Source organism: Mobula hypostoma, chromosome X1, assembly GCF_963921235.1.
Source record: "Mobula hypostoma chromosome X1, sMobHyp1.1, whole genome shotgun sequence".
NCBI classification, from domain to species: domain Eukaryota; kingdom Metazoa; phylum Chordata; class Chondrichthyes; order Myliobatiformes; family Myliobatidae; genus Mobula; species Mobula hypostoma.
The window spans coordinates 28,460,837-28,483,051 of NC_086128.1; the positions used below are offsets into that span (position 1 = coordinate 28,460,837).

General features: G+C 43.3%; 1 protein-coding gene across 2 annotated transcripts in view; it reads right to left on the reverse strand.

Annotated features, from left to right (window-relative positions):
- The window catches only part of LOC134340300 (E3 ubiquitin-protein ligase MARCHF9-like), a 75,566-nt gene that overhangs the window by 12,137 nt on the left and 41,214 nt on the right, over positions 1-22,215 (reverse strand). The window contains exons 3-5 of one of the 2 annotated variants that reach the window (XR_010016517.1): positions 17,933-18,125; positions 6,273-9,823; positions 4,992-5,075 (exon numbers count right to left, since the gene is read on the reverse strand). Coding sequence is in view for 1 of the 2 variants with exons in the window: in XM_063037366.1 (XP_062893436.1) it covers positions 9,501-9,823; positions 17,933-18,125 (516 nt within the window). In the remaining variant the exon portion in view is untranslated. Of the gene's footprint in view, positions 1-4,895; positions 9,824-17,932; positions 18,126-22,215 lie in introns of those variants that run through there. The other variant, XM_063037366.1, reaches the window with a different exon arrangement.

The window sequence follows — 22,215 nt, forward strand, 5'->3', positions numbered from 1 at the left end:
AACATCCAGTGCTCTGTCGCTGAGACCAGTAATTACTACTGTACACTCTGGGGAGAATGTCAGGAGCAATCCTACTCTAATTAATAACTAATACAATTACACACAGTGTTCTTGTGGTCTTGAATTGGTTCTTCGTCCACAGCGCACTGCAAGCTTTCTTTACACTTTAAAGACAATCACCTCCTAGCCTCGAGACCCCAAGTGCGGTGCAATCTCCCTTGCTGATTCGAAACTGAATTGATTTGGATCAAAGAAGGAGCATTTTATCTCATCTGATTAAATGTAAGTCAGTACAGTGACAAAGTGATTGGCTGCGACCACAAGCCTTCACATATCACAATGTACACATTATTGCCTGTTAGGATCACCAGAACCAGTGACAACTCAGTTTTATGCAGTGCTGAAACACAGCAAAAAAAAAAGGGGGGGGGGTATAAATTAGAAAAAGTGACACGGTCCACATCTCTGTTCCTTTAACATATTCCTTAAATTGGGCCTCTTTGTTTCAGTGTTGGATAATAACCATAATATCCCTATGTAGCAACTAGAATGGGCAGCAGTGGGGGTTCAAATATCTCCCCAGCCTGCCAGTAATTAAACATACTAAAGTGCATCCGAAAGCAACATTGAAATCAGCTGTTCCATCCACATATCTCATAGTTCCAGCATTCAGTATTTATTTTTTTGCTCTCTCCTCTTCTGGTAATTTTAGGTTTCACTAGTCTCCTATTTACACATACTCCTGCTGCTCTGGGCCCAGCTCACAAGCCCGTATTACCTTCTCTCAGCTGGCACTGCCGTTACTGTGTCATTCAATCTCCCCGATCACCATCTCCGCCCCATCCCCTTTCCCTGGGACTTAAAATGTGTTTCGTTTCTGGTTAATGGACGGAAAGAATGGGAACAAACTGATCGCTTTTAGGTTGGCAGGTGGGTGCTGCAGAGATTGGAGCCTATGATTTATGATTTAAAATTAATAATTAACCAAGAACTGATTTCTCTTTGCAGCAAATTTTTCCATTATTCCTGCCTTCCACTCTGTAGAACCTCTGTGGAGAGATGTTTCAGGTCATAAAAGGAGAAAATGCGGGAGACATTTTGCAAGAGAAACAATTCAGGTCTGGGACCTTTAATCAGATTTCAAATGTGCAGCATCTGGATTTTTTTCTTATCAACTTTTCACTTCAACTGCCTTTTGTCCGAACAAGGAAACATTTGAAAACAGGCATGTTTAAATTGCAGACAAGGAGGAATGGTGGAGAGAACAAAGGAAATGTCTGTGATAGGGTGAAGAGCTACATAGTGTGAAAGAGGGTGGTGAAGGCTTATCTATGGCTGCTAGCCCTTTGGTGGTGGTGGTGTAAATGTTGGAGATAGTTGTGAGATTTAAGTTGCTAGGTGTAAACATCACCAACAGTTTGTCCTGGTCCTCAGAGGGTTAAGGAACTTCGGCATGTCCCTGATGACTTACTAATTGTTATTGATGCACCTCAGAAAGCATCTTTTCTGGATGCATCGCAGCTGGGTGCGGCAACTGCTCTTCCTGAGACCGCAGGGAACTGCACAGGGTTGTGAACGCAGCCCTATCTATCACACAAAGCCTCCCCTTCATTGACTCCAACTACACTTTCCGCTATTTGGAAAAGTAGCTAACGTAATGAGGGCCGCATCCTACCCTGGCCAATATCTCTTCCCCTGTTCTCCACTGGCACAAGACACAAGAGCCTGAAAGCGTGAACCACCGGGCTGAATGGACCTCTCAGACACTAAAAGGTGATCTTTTGAACTCTTGATCTTCCAACCTACCTCGTTGTAGTCCTTGTACCTTATTTGTCTACCTGCTCTGCACTTTCTCTTTAACTGCAACACTATATTCTGCATTCTGTTTTGTCTTTACAACCTCAATACAAGTATGTATGGCATGATCTATCTGGATGGCACGCAGACAAGCTGTTCACTCTATCTCAATACATGTACCTTTACATGTTTTTCACACATGTACATTGAAACATTGAAACTTACAGTGAAATGAGTCTTTTGTGTCAACGACCAAAACAGTCTGAAGATGTGCTGGGGGCAGCCCGCAAGTGTTGCTACGCGTCCAGCACTGATGTGGTATGTCCTCAACTTACTAACCCGAACCCATATGCCTTTGGAAGGTGGGAGGAAATCGGAACACGCGGAGGCACCAATGCAGTCACCAGGAGAGTGTGCAGCAGCGTGAATTGAACCCCAGTTGCTGGTGCTACAAAGTGTTATACTAACCGCTATGCTGCCATACTGCCCTCAATAATAATTTGTGTATGTGTATATAAAATATACCATAATAAATACCAGTTAAATTCCAATAATCTGGGATCTGGTTGTTTGAAGATTCCAAAGGTCTGGCATCTGGCCCACTCGTTAATCTGGAAGGTGAGCTGAGGACCTATGGAGTCCACCCAGGGCCTAGGGACTGGAGTGCAGCTGGGGCTGGGGTCCAGACTGTGGACCTGGTCTGTGACCAGAGCTGGGATTGGGATCTAGGACACCCAGGGTCAGGAATCTGGGTAAGTATTATCATACTGTGTTGACACGAAAATAAAACATGAAATAAAAGTGTTTTCAGCTATTAGTAGGAGTAAAATACAATAGTCTGGAAAACTTGCTAGTCCAACACTACCAAAGTCCCAAGGGTGTCAGATTATCAAAGATTTATTGTAGTGGGAAAGTAGAAGAGAGAGAGAGAGAAACAAAAGCAAATGCAGGAACTGTGAGGTGCAGAACACTGGAAATCTGAAATAAAGAAGAATGTTGGAAAAGCAGAGCAAGTCAGGCAGCACCTGTGAAGACAGAAAAAATTGAGTTCTGTAGATTGAAAAACAAAAAAATGGCTGTAGATTAAAAAGCAAAAACACACAGGTGCTGGGTTTCTGAAACAGAAACAGACAACGTTGCAAACACTCAGCTAAGCAGCTTCTGTGGAGAGAGAAATAGAGGCAACCACCATCTCCATCATGAAAGGTCTCCAACACGAAATGCTAACCCTGCCCTCCTCGCCATAGATGCCACCCAACCCACTGCTAAGCCAGGACTTGTCTGTTAGGACACAAACTGGAAAGGCTGGTTAACTGATGTCATCAAAGTATTGCCCCAAAGAGCTAACGTGTCTGTTCAGAAGTTGAGATGTAAATTTAATTTACATTGGACTTTGCCGGAAGTCTTAAACAGCCAAAAGTACAGTATGGGATGGAGTATTAATGTAACAGCCAATTGGAAAGTCAGGACAGCCTTTGCAAACTGAACTGAAGTGTTTCATAAAGTAGTCACCCTATAATGTTTGGTCTCTGCAAGAGTTATTGATTTGTACAGTGTCATATCAGGCCGTTCAGCCCAAATTGTCCATGCTGACCAAGGTGCCCACCTGAGCTAGTCGCATTTAGATATGTTTGACCCATATCTCTCTTAAACTTTCCTGCCCATGTGCCTGTTCAAATGTTGTAATTGTACCCGTCTCTACTACTCCTTGAGGCAGTTTGTTCCATATGGCCACCAACCTCTGTGTAAAAGAAACTTGTCCCTCAGGTTCCCTTTAAATCTTTCCCCTTTCACCTTAAAACTATGCCTACCCTGGGTAAAAGACTGTGAGCATCCATCAGCTCATGATTTTATATACCCCTTGTAAGGTAACCCCTCAGGCGCATTCACTCTTGAGAAAACTGCCCCAGTTTATTCAGTCACTCTTGTGAATCTCTGCTGCATTCTCTAGCCTATTCAAATTCTTCCTGCAACATTACGACCAGAACTGCACACAGTACTCCACCAGCAGTCTTACCATTGTCTTGTAGAGCTGTAACATGTCATCCCAACTCTTGAAGGGACAATGTTAAGAGTGTACTAAATTAGGAGAACTGCGGATGATTCACTGCTTCACCTGGAAGGACTTGGAGTCCCTGGGTGATGGGAAGAGATGTGGTATAAATGAAAGTGTTGCATTTGCTGTGGCTGCATGGGAATGTGAGGCAACGAAGGGGAGCAGTGCTGAAGAGTTGATTAGGGAGTCATAGAGGAGATGGTCCATACAGTCTGACGTGGTATTTCCAGCATTTTCTGTTCTATTTCAGATTTCCAATATCTCCAGCTTATTGTTTTTTGTTCACTCCTGATAGGCCTGACCCTAATTTTTTGACCCTTTCCCCTAGTTCCAGATTTCCAAACCAATTTCTCCAGGTAACACATCCCAAGTTTGCACAGTCTCTCTCTGCAATTTAACCCTTGGGGTTCAGGTATCATATATCTTTCCTTGAGCGTGGTGCCAAAACGTCTCCAGACATGTCTGCTCAGAATCTGTATTGCTGTGGCATTACTTCTAACCCCGTGTGCTCCAGTCCTCTGGATAGAAGAACCAGCACTCCATGAACCTTTTCATTAAGTCCTCATTAATAAGCAAGTAATTTAAAGAGGTGAAATACATATTTAACCCTCAGGATTTACTCATCTTTTACTGCTCAGAAATTAAACTACTCTCGGTATGGGTCACTAATCTTATTGGGTGCTTCCCAGCAATTTCGCAAATGCTGCAAATCCTTCAATATGAAAAATAATTAATTTGGACTGCTGTTCGATGAAACATCAAAAGAAATTAAATCTCCTCCCCCTCCCAACACAACTGACCCCCAGATCTACTAATCCTATTGCTGATATGTTTTAAAGCCAGAAGATTATTTTTTTAAAGGATTAATTAAAAAAAGGATTTGCAGACCCAGCGGTGCAAAGTGTTCCTCCACCTCTTGACTGTTTCATTTTAATAAAACATCTCTTGACATCAAACATCCTTTTCACCATCAACAGGGCAAGGGCTACGATGGAGTAGTTTCTGCTTGTCTGGATGGAAGCAATGGTACCCAAGATAAATACCATTCACAAAGCAGTCATCTCGATCAGCAGTCCCTCAACCACCAGTACATCAAAGCTGCAGTGTGCGTCTTGCAAAAAAAACATTGGTTACTCACCCAAACAACAGGAATTCTGCAGATGCTGGAAATTCAAGCAACATACATCAAAGTTGCTGGTGAACGCAGCAGGCCAGGCAGCATCTGTAGGAAGAGGTGCAGTCGACGTTTCAGGCCGAGACCCTTTGTCAGGACTACTCACCCAGGCTCCTTAGACAGCACCTCCCAAACCCGCCACTACCTGAACAGACAGGAGACTGCTACCTGAAGGCTTCCCTCCAAGTCACACAATCATCTTGACTGAGAAACATATTGTCGTTACTTCATTGTCACTGAACTCCTGAGCCAACAGCACCAGCTCAAGGAAGCACCCGAACACCACCAATAAATACCAGCCTTCCCAGCAACACTCACTATCCTGGGAATTAATCTTTATTAGTATAAAGCAGCCGTGCATGTGCAAGAACTATGTTGGCAAAATCAGCCCCGCCACCAAAACAGTTTCCACATCTCATTAACTTCATGGTTCTCTCTCCTCACTGCACTGCTCTTTTACGACTTTTATTTTAAACACAAGACATAGTGTTGATTTAAATCATGCTTTTGAAGATCCTGTCATTTCCCCTCAGTGATGCTTAAAGCTTTAGAGAGGGGTAGATTTCAGGATTCAAGCACATTGCAAGCAGAAAAAAATAATCATGTCGGGAGATATTGGGCCTAAAGTTCTCAGACTGAAACCACATTTGTTTAAAAAGCGCAGGCTTTTCGTCTCTGCAGATGACAGTGAAGGCGCTGAGGATTGCTGCAACATAAAAGGCAGTTCTGTTGCCATGACAGCGTGCCTCAAAGGTTGCTTACAACAAAGTACAGATAAGGTGCAGCAATGACGGGACGTTACCATATGCTGTGAAAAGGCACAGGGCCTCTAATCTTCATTGACAGTTTTTTAACAAATATTAGATAATGTTGCATCCAGCAAGAAGGCAGCCATTAAAGTGAAATGCCGTGTTTTACTGAGAAAATATCCCTTGCAACTTTCAAAACAAGAAGAGAAAGACTTGCATTTTCATAGTTTCTGTCATATTCCTTCAGGATGTCCCAAACTGTTTTACAGTTAATGCAGATTTTTTTTTAGAAGGTGACAGCCAAATCACAAAGCAAGATATCACAAACAACAATAAGAATAATATCCAGATCGCCCACAGTATTTTAGCAATCTTTATAAAGGTATGAATATTGGTTTCAGGACACCAGGAGGAACTCCATTTCTCATTTCTGACTCGACAATATATTGCTGTTTATTCACCCTGCTGGGTCTGAGTCTCAGTATTATGGGAGTACCTTCTGCAGCAGTTCACCACCATCTTCTCAAAGAATGCTAGTCTTGTCAGTGATGCCCACATCCTGTCAATACGTAAATCTATAAGACATTGGAGCAGAATTAGGCCATTCAGCCCATCAAGTTTCCTTCAACATTTCATCATTGCTGATTTATTATCTCTCTCAATCCCATTCTCCTGCCTACTCCCTGTAATCTTTGACACCCTGACTAATGAAGAACCTGTCAACCTCTGCTTTAAATCTACCCAGTGACTTGGCCTCCACAGTCGTGTGTGGTAATGAATTCCACAGATTCACTATCCTCTGTCCAAAGAAATTCTGCCTCATCTCTATTCTAAAGGGATGTCTTTGTATTCTGAGGCTGCGCCCTCTGGTCCTAGATCCCACTGCTATAGGAAACATCCTTTCCACGACCACTTGTCTGGGCCTTTCAATATTTGATAGGTTTCAGTGAGATCCCCTCCTCATGCTTCTGAACTCCTAATCTGTCTAAGTCTTTCTGTAGACTCCCTGCTTCCTCAACACTACCTGCCCCTCCACCAGTCTTTGTATCATCCACAAACCAGGCCACAAAGCCATCAATTTGTCGTCCAGATCATTGACAAGTAACGTGAAAAGAATTGATCCCAACCAACCCCTATGGAATACCACTAGTTACTGGTAGACAACCATAGAAGGCTCTCTTTATTCCCACTCTTTGCCTTCTGCCAGTTAATCAATCTTTTATAAAGCTCAATTTCAGCTCAGACAAAGGGGTGGGAGCCTAGGATTGAATGAGATGTAAGTGGAAGATAGTCAAAGTGAAGAACAAACTTTCACAGCCTTGGAATATACAACCAATGGCGTACTTTATGTTCAAATTGGTGGCTTTGTTGTCTACACCACAACAATGACTAAACTTCAAACATACTTCACTGGAGGTAAAGAGCATTGTGTATCAATAAAGGGCTGTGAAAGAGACTTCAGAAATGTGAGACTTTGTTCAAGAACTAGACTCCAGAAGGGAGCCTCAGCCTGCACAATGTCAGACCCACACTCCTGATTGAAGAAGTGTGGAAGCCTTGCTTGAAAGAAGCAGTTGAAGGAGAAATGTTTCTTTTTTACAAACTGAACAAGCCAAAAAAAAAAACAGCTATTCAAACTAATGCTACTCTCCACCTCTTAGTGTGGACCCTGTAGGTTATGGCACTTCATGTGCTTCTGAATGTGATGGTGGTGTATGTCTCCTGCATCCTTTCGATAAGTGCCTCACCATCCTCTGAGTGAAAAAATTTTTCCTTAACACCTATCACCCATGTCTCCATTATTGATCTCTGTTAAATCAATCTTCACATTTTCAATTAATCTCCAGCTTCAACGTATTTTTGGAAGAAGGAGTTCCAGATCTTCCCCACTCCTATGTAGAAAAGGTACTTCCTGATTCTCCACAACTGCCTGTACAACGGGTTTCTCTCTAAACTATCCAGTCCTTTAGACCCCTCCATCAAATCATCCCTTAATCTCCCGTATTTGAGGGAACACATTGCTTTGATGGAACCACTACTCATAATTAACCCTTTCAACCCTGTTAGCATCTGTTCTCCAATGTCAATAGGAAAGGGATTTGCACCCACCAGTGGGGTGACTAGCAGAGGATGGGGGCAAGGGTAATCAGTGTGGAGTTAGATTTATCACTTCTTGACCCTGGCATCTTATTCTCAACATAGTTTTCATTTGACTGACTCCTTAAACCTGATAATCACCATCTGTTTAGTTTGAGGTCAAGCATTGACCTTTGCCCAAGTGCATCATACTCACCTCTTAAAACTATTTCAGCTAAAGCGAAGGACGGGACCTGGTCATTGCTGGCTGCTCAGTGAGTGAATCACTGTGTTAATTACCTATTTGGTGGGCAGAAACAAACTGTACAACCAGTTGCAGAGTCTTCATATTCACCAGTCTCCAACACCCTAGTGAGCACCTGCCATCCAACTGTGCAAAGTGAAGCTGCTCCCTCCAGCTTTAGGGACTGGAGAAGCAGAGTAAGGGGCCCGCCACTGGTAATTCAAAGTAACTAGTTAATTCAGGAGATCTGTTCTGGTGCCCAGCAATATCTACCAGGTATCAGTAAGGTTTTATTACCTGTACCACAAAGTTGGTCTCTTGCTTTGTCACATGTTAAGCTCCTCTTTTCACAACCCTTCACTGGAAAAAGTTTTGTCTAAATCAAACCACGTCAACATTGACCAAAAGTTTCTGTGAGATGGGGGTAGGTGTTCAAATATTGTCCTGTGATACTGGTAATGGACATTGAATTAAATTTTCTGCCATGGTCAAAACTGTTAAAACAACACAAAGGAAATTTTATATTGAATTGTATTTTAATATATAAAAAGTGTCCTGCACATATTAGAATACATTCTTTGCTTTTGAATTGGACCACTTTAAATTTATTGGATAGTTATACAATCTGTGAAACCAAGATAGGGCACTCCTAAATATATATTTAAATGCACTCTGTGGTACCTTGTTAGGCCACTCATGTATATATTAAAATACACTTCACAGTACCAAGATAGGATGTTCACTTACATATCATAGACATTATTGGAGCAAGATAGGAACTCCCACAGGTACGCTAGAATGCAATCTATAGTACTGAGGTGGGAGAGTGTGTACTGTATAAATGATGTCCCAATAATCGTCATAGACCTATATTTACAGCTCTCCGAAAACACCCTCCTAAAAAAACAGAAGTTTATTTGCAGACCACCATTTGCATATAAATTATATGCCTTCTAATTTGAGATAGGAGGCGAGAGAAACAGTGACATGCATTAACTTAAGGGTGAAGTATACAGAGAACTTATTGCCAAGATCCCACAGCATCCTGGAACTGACGTTTGTTATTGCACTCACTTCTTTTGGGCAGTTTTTCAACAAACTATCTTGCATTCCATTTCTCTCAGAGTCAGTTCCCCTCCCACCCCCCCACCCCACTTTCTTTCAGGAGAGGTTTTCCTTATTTTATAGAAAAAATGGTTTAGAAAACAATAAAGATGGCAGAGTCCAGGCATGGAGATTGAGGCCCAGTGTGACCCATTGCATTGTTGCTGCCATATCTCAGCCTCGAATTTAACTCAGTCTCTGAGTCTCACAGCCCCAGCGTTACTTCTTGTCTTTGTTGCACGTACTTTACAGTTTTTTTGTTTTAAGTGAGGTTCAGTGAGCGGTCTCTCTTGTTCAGCCTCAGACAGTTGTAACTCGCATTACCAGCTCTCTGTTTGCGCTGTTACTGTTCTGATGGTTGCTCGGCCTCAGATAGCTGAGAATATGCAGGATGGTATATCCACAGTGATGATTCAAAATGGTTCCAGTGCGCTGATTGGAACTTCTGTCATTGTTTGACGAGTGGTTCGTCCGTGAATTTCTTCCCCCTATCTTGCTTGTCCCACTAATGGCTTCCCCAAGGTCCTTGGATTTTTCATAATTCAGTACTTTCCACTGTTGATTCACAGCCTGCCAGCGCTTAAAGATTCGGTACACAGACGATCCTTCGTGAATGATAAGGCCTGGCAAAAGAGCATGCAAATTAATGAGCCCAAAAACTCACACATCATGGTATCATCATTTTGCAATTGTCAATAATTCTGGGCAGCTTGGTGCCATATTTGGAACTGTCTCTGGCTTCTGTCCATAAACCTAATCATTAAGTTTAATCTCTACTATAATCCAGATCCATTCCACAGATTGAACCAACCCTTCATTGAGCCACTGGCCGTTTTTCTTCAATGTCCTCTCTAAACTGAATGAATAAGGTCGTCTTAGCACAAGATGACTTGACCCAGATGGGATAGTAAAGAGGATGAAAAGGAGGAGGGTGGGGGAGTGGGGGGAGGGTCAATACTGGCTTTAAAAACTTAGAGCTGTAGAAGGAATAATATGTTACAAGATCATCAAATGAGGTTTTATTATTTGAATTAACTATAAAAACTAGGCAATCACACTATTGGGAGGGTAGTATACATCTCCAAAACAGTTGAGGGGGATAGAATGGTATATATGTAGGCAACTTCATGAAAAATTGTTAAACAATGGGGCAGGTATAGAGCGGGATTTCAATTACCTGAATATTAATAGGAATACAGTCAGTGCAAAATGTATAAGGGAACAAGAATTTATAAAGTCACAAAGAAATGCAATTGAGAATTCAGTGCCTGAGTGAAATATGAACACCAGCATGTGTTGTTTTCTTTAGATAAGGATGCTGAAGGACACTTAAATGAGGTGTATTAAATTATTAGTGGTTAATAACCAGGGGGTATAGATTGAAATTGTCAAAAGATTAGAAGGGCAGACGAGGTAAAATTTCTCTAACCAAAGGATCTTAAAATTGCTGCCTGAAGGGGTGGTGGAGAGAAAAGCTCTCTTCATTTAAACAGGATTTGGATATGCACTTGAAAGAGCTGTGACTCATTGTTGGAAGGTCCGATTAGGCTGGATAGCTGTTTTTTCACTATCAACACAGAAACAGTGGGCCGAATGGCTTTTTTCTGTGTGGTAAATTTGCAATGAATTACAGCCCGTAAGATCATATTGGAGTTATGCCTGCGCACCCATTGACCGGCTGTTACAATTGGCCCTGCAGCAGTTTATTAAGTAAGGTTAAATGAAGGTGAGCCTGTGTCAAGTGATAGCACTTCACTATAAATGGGATGTCTATTTAACACGGCAACCCATTTATAGTGAAGGCCTTCAGAGGTGCTATATAAATGCAGTGCTCCAGATCTCTATGTGTCCAATTCGATGAAGTGAACAGACATCTCATATTTAGCATGTGCTTGAAAGGAGTAGAGGAATCCTGGCCCAGATTTTCAAATGTGACTCTCATTATTTGAGTAAGTGGGAAACGAACGTTTAAAACACAGGTCACAGTCTGATTTGCACCCACCAAGGAGGCCTTCACTTCCAGATTTGTCTGGTCTGTGACTGGGACCGGAAAGATCCCAGGACATTCTTCATTGAGACGCCAGGCATCTCAGAGCTGAAAAAACATCACTGGTTTTTCTCACACTGCATTGGAGGGGCCCTGCCTTGATAAGAACAACATCTCAATCGTACTCAATTAATCATCACTCCCACCTAGATAAGAACTCTCTCCCATCTCCCACGGATGCCTAGTTACAAAGTATGGTATATGAACATTTCAGTGGGAGGAGAGGAAATGTGGGGGGAAGAGAGGAGATCTCGATTGAAAACAGTTAAATGATTACTTCCTGACAATTTTGACTTGGCCTTGTCAGATGAGTGAATAATAGAGCCCCTGCCCTTTATTTCCTGCAGAAAGAAGTTATTTCATTCTCCATTACAAGATTTATGGAAAGCACAAGGGTTGACCTCCACCAGGGGCACTAACAAAGCAGTAAAGTGCGCCAGCTGTTATAAAATCATCACCCTCTTGTTGTTTCAGTGGGGTGAGATAAATTCTATTTTGTACTATGTGACATGCAATCTTGCATTAACCTGTCTGAGTCCTACAATCTAATCCTTGTCTCAGCTTCCAGTCTGCAGGTTTAAAGCCTCCAACCTTGTCTATTGACGTAGCATCCTCTGCAATGGCAAGGCCAAGTGCAGGTTTGGCGACTGTTCTGCAGAGCATCTGCACACTGTCCACAGCGGCTGTCTTCAGCTTCTGACTACATTTTATTTCAACTCCCCATCTCATTCCCACACTGACCTGTCCATCTTCAGCTTTCTCCTCTGCCATGGCGATCCTAGAAAAACACCTCATATTCCGCTTGAGTAACCCAATGGTATGAACATTGAATTTTCCAGTTTCACTCCCGGTGTTCCTTTCCTACTTCTGGTCTGCTTAGGTTCTCTCTCCCTTTGTTCACCCTTTCCCTTCTCCCTATTAACTAGATTCATTACTACCCCCTACCCACCCCCCTTCGGCTCTCCCTGCCCACCACCCCTGCACCCATCCACCTAGATTTCTTCTCCACGGCCTACCTCTTCCCCAGCTAGCTCCATCCCTCCCTTATCTGGTTCCACAGGACCTTCCAGCCTCTGTCTCTACCTCCCGACTCTTCCCCCGTCCGCCTGGGTCCAGTTGCCTAAATTGTTGCTTCCTTATCTGTTTCCACCCACCACCCACCAGCCTCTGTTTCAAACCTCCCATTCCCCCATCTGGCCATCCTCCCCCACCCCACTTCACTCAATTCCACCCACTGCCTGCCAGCCCTGTCTCACCTCCTTATCGTGGCTAACTGCTCTCCACACTCTGAGCCCAGATGTGGAGTCACAACCTGAAATGCTGACAACTCCTCTGCCTTCACAGACACTACTTAACCCCACTGAGCTTCTCCAACAGTTTCTGTTTCTTTTCCCCCCTTTGGAAGTGCCCTACCTTTACCATTTTCTCTTCCATTTCCTCAGTCTGACACTGGATTAAGCTTCAGAGTTCCTCAGTTTATCAGTTCTCAAACCCCCATCTGTCCCGCTGGTTTTCAACATATTTGTGTCCAACCTCCCTCATTTTACCCTTCGTGAACTCATTCAAAACCCTTGTCTTACACTGAATCCTGTTCATCTATCCACCTCTGTGCTCATTGACCTTCAATGACTTCTGCCTGAATTTTATAACTCTTACCCTTGTTTTCAAATCCCTTGAAGGGTTCACCCTCCCATTCCCTGTAAACCACTCCTGTACCCTGCCCTGCCAGCCCTGAGATTCTAGCCTCTCGATCATCCCCTGTACTGCCTTCAGATGTCTGGGCTTGGAGGTCCCAAATTCCCTCCCTTCAAGCCCTCTGCTTTTCTCTCAGTTTCTTTAGGATCAATCTTTTAAGTGCTTACCTGGAGTCTGTCCTACGTGACTGTGTTAATTTTTATTTGAAAGACTCCTGTAGAGCAATTTGAGATGCTTTTACAATGTTAAAGGTTTTCAACGCTCAGCTGAGACAGACATTTATACCCATAAGACATAGGAACAGAATTAGGCCATTTGGCCCATCGAGTCCGCTCCGCCATTCAATAATGGCTGATCCTTTTCTTCCCCCCTCCTCAGCCCCACTCCCCGGCCTTCTCCCTGTAACGTTTGATGCCATGGCCAATCAAGAACCTATCGATCTCTGCCTTAAATACACCCAACGACCTGGCCTCCACAGCTGCATGTGTTAATAAATTCCACAAATTCATCACCCTCTGGCTAAAGAAATTTCTCTGCGTGTCTGTTTTAAATGGACGCCCCTCTATCCTGAGGCTGTGCCCTCTTGTCCTAGACTCCCCCATCATGGGGAACATCTTTTCCGCATCTACTCTGTCTAGGCCTTTCAACATTCCAAAGGTTTCAATGAGATTCCCCCCGCCCCCACCAATCCTAAATTCCAGTGAGTGCAGACCCAGAGCTATCAAACGTCCCTCATATGATAACCCTTTCATTCCTGGAATCATCCTTGTGAACCTCTTCTGGAACCCTCTCCAATGCCAGCACATCTTTTCTAAGATGAGGGGTCAAAAACTGTTCACAATACTCAAACATGAGGAAAACTGCAGATGCTGGAAATTCAAGCAACATACACAAAATGCTGGTGGAACGCAGCAGGCAGGTCAGGACGAAGAGTTTCGGCCCGAAAAGTCGACTGTGCTTCTTCCTATGGATGCTGTCTGGTCTGCTGCGTTCACCAGCATTTTGTGTGTGTTGCTTGTCACAATACTCAAGGTGAGGCCTGATCAGTGCCTTATAAAGCCTCAGTATCACATCCCTGCTCTTGTATTCTAGACCTCCTGAAATGAATGCATTTACCTTCCTCACCACTGACTCAACCCAGTATACTGTGCTCTTTAAATGCCAAAATACCCATTTATTGAAAGCCCAGATGGTTAAATGGGGACTAACTGTTGAATCAACATTATTATGTTAACAGCTTCAAAATAAGTGTCATGTGAGCCTGGCCTGTAGCCAGGATAGTGATAGCAACAAAGCATACAAACCTTCCTTCTGGGAAACCAAAACACTTATATTCAATTTAACAGGAAATTTCGTCTAAAAATTTGGGATTAGAAGGAATTTTGTAAAAGCATTTACAATAACATAACAGCATAAGCTGTTTTTCTTCCTAAGTATTGATCTACTAATAAAATCAATAGCGTGATGGCCATATTACTGGGCTAATTTTCTACAGACACAAGTTCAAATCATAATATTCCAGCTCAAGAATTTAAAATCAACATTTTTATTTCAACAATTGCTATGAAAGTGATAGTGAAACCGTCACATTGATATCAAGTGTGCAGCAGTTCCAATAATGTCCCTACAGATATGTACCCTGCTATGGAGCTTTATAGTACTGCAGGCTCTACATCAGGATGGGTGATTTTTTAACTGCTGTGAAGTGGAAGCCCATTTTCTTAAGGGCAACATGGATGGCTAGTAATTTCCTGTGAATCCAAGGTCAAAAAAAGTATAATTCATACAATTTCTTATAAGAAATTAGTCTCCTCTTTTGAAGAATTCTGTCCTCTTCAATAAAAATGGTAGAACATTCAGCAATATGATCCCGGAAGAGTTTAAGTAGCAAGGAAATGAGATTTGATGTGCTGATTGACAGCTCTTGAAACTTGACTAGCTTTTTTTTCCCCAGTTATTCTTAGTTGCTTTCATTGAAAAGTATCAGAGAATTCCCTAACTAACTTGAAACATTTTGTACAATAGTAGAACTCCCACTGAGAAAGGTCAGGCAGGTAGAAACAAGTTTTTTAAAATTAAAAGCGCTAAACAGAATCCCGTTGGGAAAAGTCTACAGACAATTCCATATAATTGATTTGCTTGCATATTCCCAATGCTCAGTTGTTCTGGTTGCCAATGGCAGAAGTGGTTTAACTTACTAGACTAACAATTAGAAACCAATCCAATGACACAAGTTTGCCACCACTATGAATGGGAAATTTAATTCATGTAATTAAATAAATCTGGAATTTAAAGAGGAATACACTAAAATAAGTAATATAAATCATAACACTACTGGATTGTGAAAACCCAAATGCTTCACCAGTGTCCTTTTAAGTATGCAAATTGTTCTCCTTCTCTATTCTGGGCTCTCTGTGACTCTTGTTTAGGGGCAATTAGAAATGGAAAATGAATGTTGGCTATCTCAGTGCATTCCATGTCACATATAAATTTTTAAAAATAGCTTTAAAATCTCTGATCTCCACAAAGTGGACCGGGTTCCACAATTAATACATTCTATCTGGAGGAGGTGTGATCAAAGGGGAGCACCAGCAAAGATGGCACTAGGAGCATGGGAGGATGTTTCTTAAACATCCCTACAAGTGGGCACCATTTGGAGGAGGAGGTGCCAGCTGTACCTTTTGAGAAGCATGTGCCAGCCAGCAATAGGCAGCTCTTGGCCCTGCAAACCAGCTGCAGTTTTACAGATGTGACAATATTTAGGAGCACGTTCCTCAGGCACAAGGGATGATGGTTAGAGTTCTCCCAGAGTTCTGGAATTCCCTCCTCTACAAGGCTTCTCAGAGCCTAATTCTCTGTCCAGATCTTTGGTCACCTGCTTTAAGATGTGGATTCAATTATCTTGGGATCTTCTGTGTTTTATAAGTGTAAGGAATCAATGGTTGTCTCATCGCATGGCTCTTATGCACAGTGGAGATCAACAATTCTTACACCACTTGTTCAGGATCTTGTGAAGAACTGTGCAAGCCAGCCTGGCTGAGAATGGACTTAGATTGAAGCCAGCCTATACCTCATACAGCGCATTATTGGCCTGGGTGGATTTGGCTGCACTTTTTTTGACAAACCAGATCTCATATGTTGCTGGTTAAATTCAAATCCATTCATGATCTCACCCTCCCCTTTCACTTTAAATGGTTTACAGCCCATAAAACTCTCTGAGATTGTTGTGCTCCTCGAATTCCAGGCGTTCACATAATCACCAAAGTTAGTCACTCCAGTATTGGGGGCTGTTCCTTCAGCTGCCTGGGTCCCAAGCTCTAGAATCTCTTCCCTAAACTGCCCTACCTCTCTCTGCTCCTGAAAATGACTTCTTTGGATGAGCTTTTGGTTATTTGCCCCGACATCTATTGACATGGTCTGGGACATGCTTGTGGGATTTTTCCCATGTTAAGAACACTCTACAAATGAGAGTTTTCAATTCTAGGCTACTTTGGTGCCTCAGAAGGGGAGGTGATATTAAACGTAGCCTCAGCAAACCAACAGGAAAGCCACCCTCATAGTAATTTTACTGCTATTAGGGGAAGTCTATCATAATACCTATTGATTTGTGCATTCCATAGCATTAGGTTATATTAATAATATCATTAGGTTATATCTAATAATACATAGTGTGTTCTCTGACTTACCACAAGCAATGTTTATTATTCCAAAGCCTCGCTAGCATTCTGGTTTTGTGACCTGAGGATTCCATCTCTTCTGCCCCTTGGGGGTCAGCAGGCCCTTCCTGAATTTGTAACCTTTGGATCAAAGCATTACCTGTTCCACCTGTATACTCAACACCGTCTTAGCTGACAAGTGGCAGGGCGCAATGATGCAGCAGGAAAGGAAGGGAAGTCTCCCCAGCCACTTGCCCATTCTGGTGCCACCGGGAGCCAGGGCCAGGGCAAGTTCAGGTACATTACAAACTGAGCGGGATACTGCAGCTTTGTAATCTTCATAACTACGGTTAGCATTATTCAGCTCACAAACATTATTTTGAATAAATATCAGCATATAAATCTTATTGGGTATATAAAAATAAAGCACTACATATCTTTGGGCACACTTTAACTCCAGTATCTGTTTAACATTGCTAATTGGTCAGTGGGGTCATAAAATGAGCCCACTGAATTCACTCAATTAATACAGAACATCTTGGGAGTTTTGCCTCGCACCATAGAAACAATCCAACTGGGAGGGAGAGGGAGCCTTTCTGCACATGCTCAGTAAAAATGAATACGGTTTGGCCCAAATAAGAAGAAATTTGTGAATTTTTAGAAAATATTGATGCCATTCAAGTGTATGCCCCTCAAGCCAGAGATGGGAACAAGGCAGCAGACAAGAAATGGCAGGCTTGCAATTTTATAGCGCCTCATTACATTTTTGCTCTGAAACATCTCATTGAACAAATTGCTTTGAGAGTTGAGTCACTGTTACGGAGCTAAATGCAGCAGGCAATTTGCGCACAGCAAGATCAAACAAACAGCAATGGCCAGCTATTGTGTTTTTGCAAGAGATGAACCATGACTAGGATATTGGAAAAATCCCCTGCCTACTTCCAAGAGTGTGTCATTATTGTGTCAGGATATAATGCCCCTCTGAAATGGACAGAAGCTGAGACGTTGTGATTGGAGAGGCAGCCTAGATAAACTGCTCAAGTCCTGGAGTGGAGCTTGAACCCACAACCCACTGGCTTGAGAGGTAAAAGTGCGATCAAGCAAGCTAACCTGAAACCTAGTGAAGAAGAGATTTGTAAGTCTGGGGAGAGTAGGAGGCAAGGAAATGGGAGGGTTCCTCACTTCTGGGTTGCTGAGATAGATCAAGTTAGTCTAGGAGACTAGAATCCTATCTTTAAAAGTTTGTGCAAACTGGCGTATCAGAACCTCAGTTGTTACATAGACACTGCCCACAGCATGATCAACAGTTTGACCATTGATTCAGAGATGCTCACCTATACAGACGACATCCATGAAGCCATACATCCCGTAACAGATCTGGAAGAGCAGGTCCTGTCTCTGCCACTTAGCCGACGGACTGAGGGAGGACCAAATTAACCAGGAGATGCTAGCAATTAGGAAGAGGGAGCCAAGGATGATTGCGGCTATCTGCACCTTTTCAATCACTGTGAGGGAGATTGCCTGCCACTGGAATGGGAGGGGGGGAGGGCGCAGAAGATGGAAGGTGAGAGAATACAAGGTGGAAAGAGAAAGGGGGCAAAATAGCATGACAGACCAGAGACAAGATGAAACAGGGGAAGCAGAAATAAAGCAGAAAATGAACAAGGAGGATGGGGAGAGATAGTAAGAAAGAGTGAGTGAGTGATTTCAACACAAGAGAATGAGTGGGCCGGGGTTGGGAACATGAGAGGGAGAGAGAATAACATTAAAGCTAAGCACCTTTTGCTAGTATCACATGACTCCATTGCAATTGCGCATGAAATTATGACATCTTGGGACTCTCAACCCCAGGGAATCACCTAAAGCTCTTGCCCGCGAGATAGCTCAAGTTACAGCTGAAAGAACAAGCCCTGAGGATTATTAAAAAAAAGGCACTCTAGCATGACAGATCAATTGGCGTTGTAATGGGATTAGCCATCACAGTGCAAAGCAGCTCCAGGTAAAGGCCAGGGAGGGTACAGAGTGACGGTTGCCTTGACTCTGTCTTAGCAAGAGGGCCTTCACTCAGGTCTCAGCACTGTGCAGTTCTGATAAAACCATTGTGCTGTGGTTTGTAATGGGTTCCCATTTCTACTCCCCCAAGCTCCTCCTTTCAGCTTCCTAGCCTGGGCGCGTTGTCACTCTCACCTACTCTGCCCTTTCGCTACCTGCGTCATCTCCCTGGGCGAGCGTGCACAGTACCGTAAGGGAGAGAGGGAGGCCCTGCTGCTAATTGCAGCTCCTTCAGAGCTAACTGGACTTCTGGAGAGATTATAAGGGTTTGACATGACGCAAGTTCACACTCACTTTGTACTGGGCAGCAAACGTTAAGAGATGTGTGCGGGAATAAAGGAAACAAGGCCTCAGAAAACAAACCACAACCCCCTCCTCCTCCGTACCAATCTTTGCCACAAGAAGGGCAGCAGGTGAGTGGAAACACTGCAGCCCGCAGGTTCCCCTCCAAGTTACAAACCGTCCTGATTTGGAAATGTAGAGTTACGCAGCATGGAAACAGGTCTTTCAGCCCACAGTTACACGTGAACACTAATCTGATTCATTTTCCCCCACACTGTCATCAAATCCCCATCTGCCCAGATCTTACTACCTAACTACACTCTAGGGGGTCATTTACAGTAGACAATAAACCCACCAACCCACACATGTTTGGGATGTGGAATGAAACTGGAGCACCCAAGAGAAACACATGCAGTCACAGGAAGAACGTTTATACACACACACACAAGCACACGCACACGGTAGCAAGGTTCAAGACAGACCTGGGACCTGTGAGGTAGTACCTTGACTAACTGGATCTAAGCTGCAAAACTTTCTGCCTTACAGCACTGTGGGAGCACCTTCGCCAGAACGAATGCAGTGGTTTAAGAAGGCAGCTGACCACCAGCTTTTCGAGGGGGAGTTGCGAATGTGTAGTAAATATTGGGTTTGTCTGTGATATCTAGATCTTGTGACGAAATAAAGAGAAATAAAAAGAGAATGTATTTGGTCGTGTCCGTCATCAATAACAGCCTTTGGTGCACATCATGTGCTCCTCGTTTAATTCCTCCACTTCCTGAGTTCAAATGTCACCGAGCAGGTGTGAAATTTAAATCTAGTTAATAAGTTCATTCAAATTGGAATAAAACAGAAGTCTTGTATTGTTCCTGGGGGACATAAAACTGCTGGTCATTGTAAAATCCTGTCTGGTTTCATGATCTTCACTGGAGAGGAAATCTGCTGTTTGTACCCGGTTCAAACTTACTAATGTGGTTCACTGTTAACTGTCCCAAAGTGGCCATTGAGCTATTCAGTTCAAAGAACAGTAGGGATTAATGGGATTAATGGGATTAATGCCTGCCTTACCATCAGTGTAAATGAGTAATAATAAAAACATCATCAAAATATTAAGACACTGTTGACACTGTGCATGGGTGCCACCAGCTAACTGGTATCTTGCTACCTTGACCTTCACCCGAGCCAACATGGAAAGGAACTAGGCTATTCAATCAGGAAGGTAAGAAAACCACAAACTGAATCTAATCTTGTACATTTACACACCCGTTTCCAGGTAGCAACCTGGGGGAGAGAAATCCAGGCTGCTTCGGGAGCACCAAATCAAGCCCCCTGCTCATGCTTCCACCACTCTCACCTAGTGTCTAACCTGACTGAGGGAGAATAAAATGCCAACCTTGCCAGCATAGATGTTCAGGAGCCCACACAGTCTTCCATGTTTCTGTAGTGACCCCAAAGCCCACCAACCAGTCCGATCATCGACTGAGCCGTGGAGCAGTACAATTAATTGACATATTGCAGCCGAGACATGATCGATCAAGCTCAGTTTGAGGGATTGGTGAGCATTGCTTATTCTTCATTCAACATCTCTAGCCGTGCCGCCTCTGGCACCATCGTGTTCTATGCAGGATCTACAATAAATCGCACGCAGGGCAGCAGGAGCAAGAACAAGGGCCAGCACCTCCTTACAAGCCACTACACCTCTGAATAGGGCAGAAAAGAGCAAAGGAGCTACTTGCAATGATTTCCTCTGGCATTTCTCTGGGGGCTGAGATGGAAATGTGTGGGAGGTAACTTTATTAGGCGGGCCACTCAGCTTGGCAAAACTGGCTGTATTAAGTACTTTATGGAGCAGAGGAGGTACAAGAAACTGCGCAAACTCATGAGTTGTGAAGGTGGACATTGGGACCCAAGCTTACTGTGCAATGATCATGTACATCACAGACATCTGGGAAAAAAAAAAGACTTAAATTTATATGATGTTTTTCACAACCTCAGGTCGTCCCAAAACACGTTACATTCACTGAAATACTTTTATTAATGTAGGAAATGTGACAGCCAATTTATGCACATCATGCTCCTACAAATAGCAATGTAGTAATGATGAAATGTTATGTCTCAGGGATGTAGGCAGAGGGATAACTATTGGCCAAGGACATTGGGAAGAAATCTCCTGCCCTTGTTCAAAGCAGTACTTGTAAGATCATTTTGATCCAACTGAGGACAGAAAGGTTTAGGACTTCATCCAAAAAACAGCAACCTCCATTTATTAGCAAATCAAAACATCCCAGTAGCATTATCAAATGAAGCAGATGCTAGGATAGGCGAGCAAGACCTTTGACAAAGAGAGATGTCTTAAAGGGGGAGAGTAAGGGAGGGAGATCCCGTGTCACAACAGCCCAAGAATTGGACTCTAGCAAGATCTAAACACTGGCCCGAGATAACTGAAGCAAATGGACATCCACGTAGAAGATGGCAGACCAAACAAAGTCAGGTAAGGCCCAAAGTACTACCAATACAACCAGTTGGAGTCACAAACAGGCCCAAAGAAAGGACTGTGAGGCCAAACTTTAGTATGTGATATTAATCCTTATTGCATGGGAGGATTAGGGCGAGGAAAATGTAGTGCGAGTGAGAATCCAGGAACATGAGCAGATGGCCATGTGGCCTATGAGTTTGACAGAATCCTCGAAGTGCTGATGTTATATGCACAGCAACAGTTTTTAGTGGAGAACGTTTACAACCTGGCCAAGCAGTTCGGTGGCCGTTTACTGTGCAGTGACCTGAAGCAGTGCTTGCAGTACCAATGCACCATGCACCCCCAGGATCCCAACAACACGTTTGTGCTGGCAAGAGAGGCTGACAAAAGCAACTGGAGCAGATGTGGGAATCCAAGGCCCAAAAGAGGTGAGGTTAATTTTAGGAGGAGCTTGGCGAACTGAAAGTGGACCGGGGTGGCATCAAAGTCTTCCCATCAAGATTCAAGATGGTTTATTACCATTCTTCCAGGTAGTAACCTCTTCATAAAATCAGAGGAACTCCTGGAAGGAGCTGAACAAGAAGCTGTTAATTGACTGGGACACAATTACATGTTTCCAATCACCAAAGATCAGTTTAAGAGAGGTGGTTCTTTGGCCCATTTGACTCATGTTGACCAAGCTGGTCTCAGCTGCTGGCTTTCACATTATAGCATTGGAGTAAAATTTTCTGGTTAAAGAACAAGGCTGATTGTAGCTGCCCTCTTCTTCAGTCAATAGGAAAGTGGCACCTCATCTCCACAGGCTGAAGT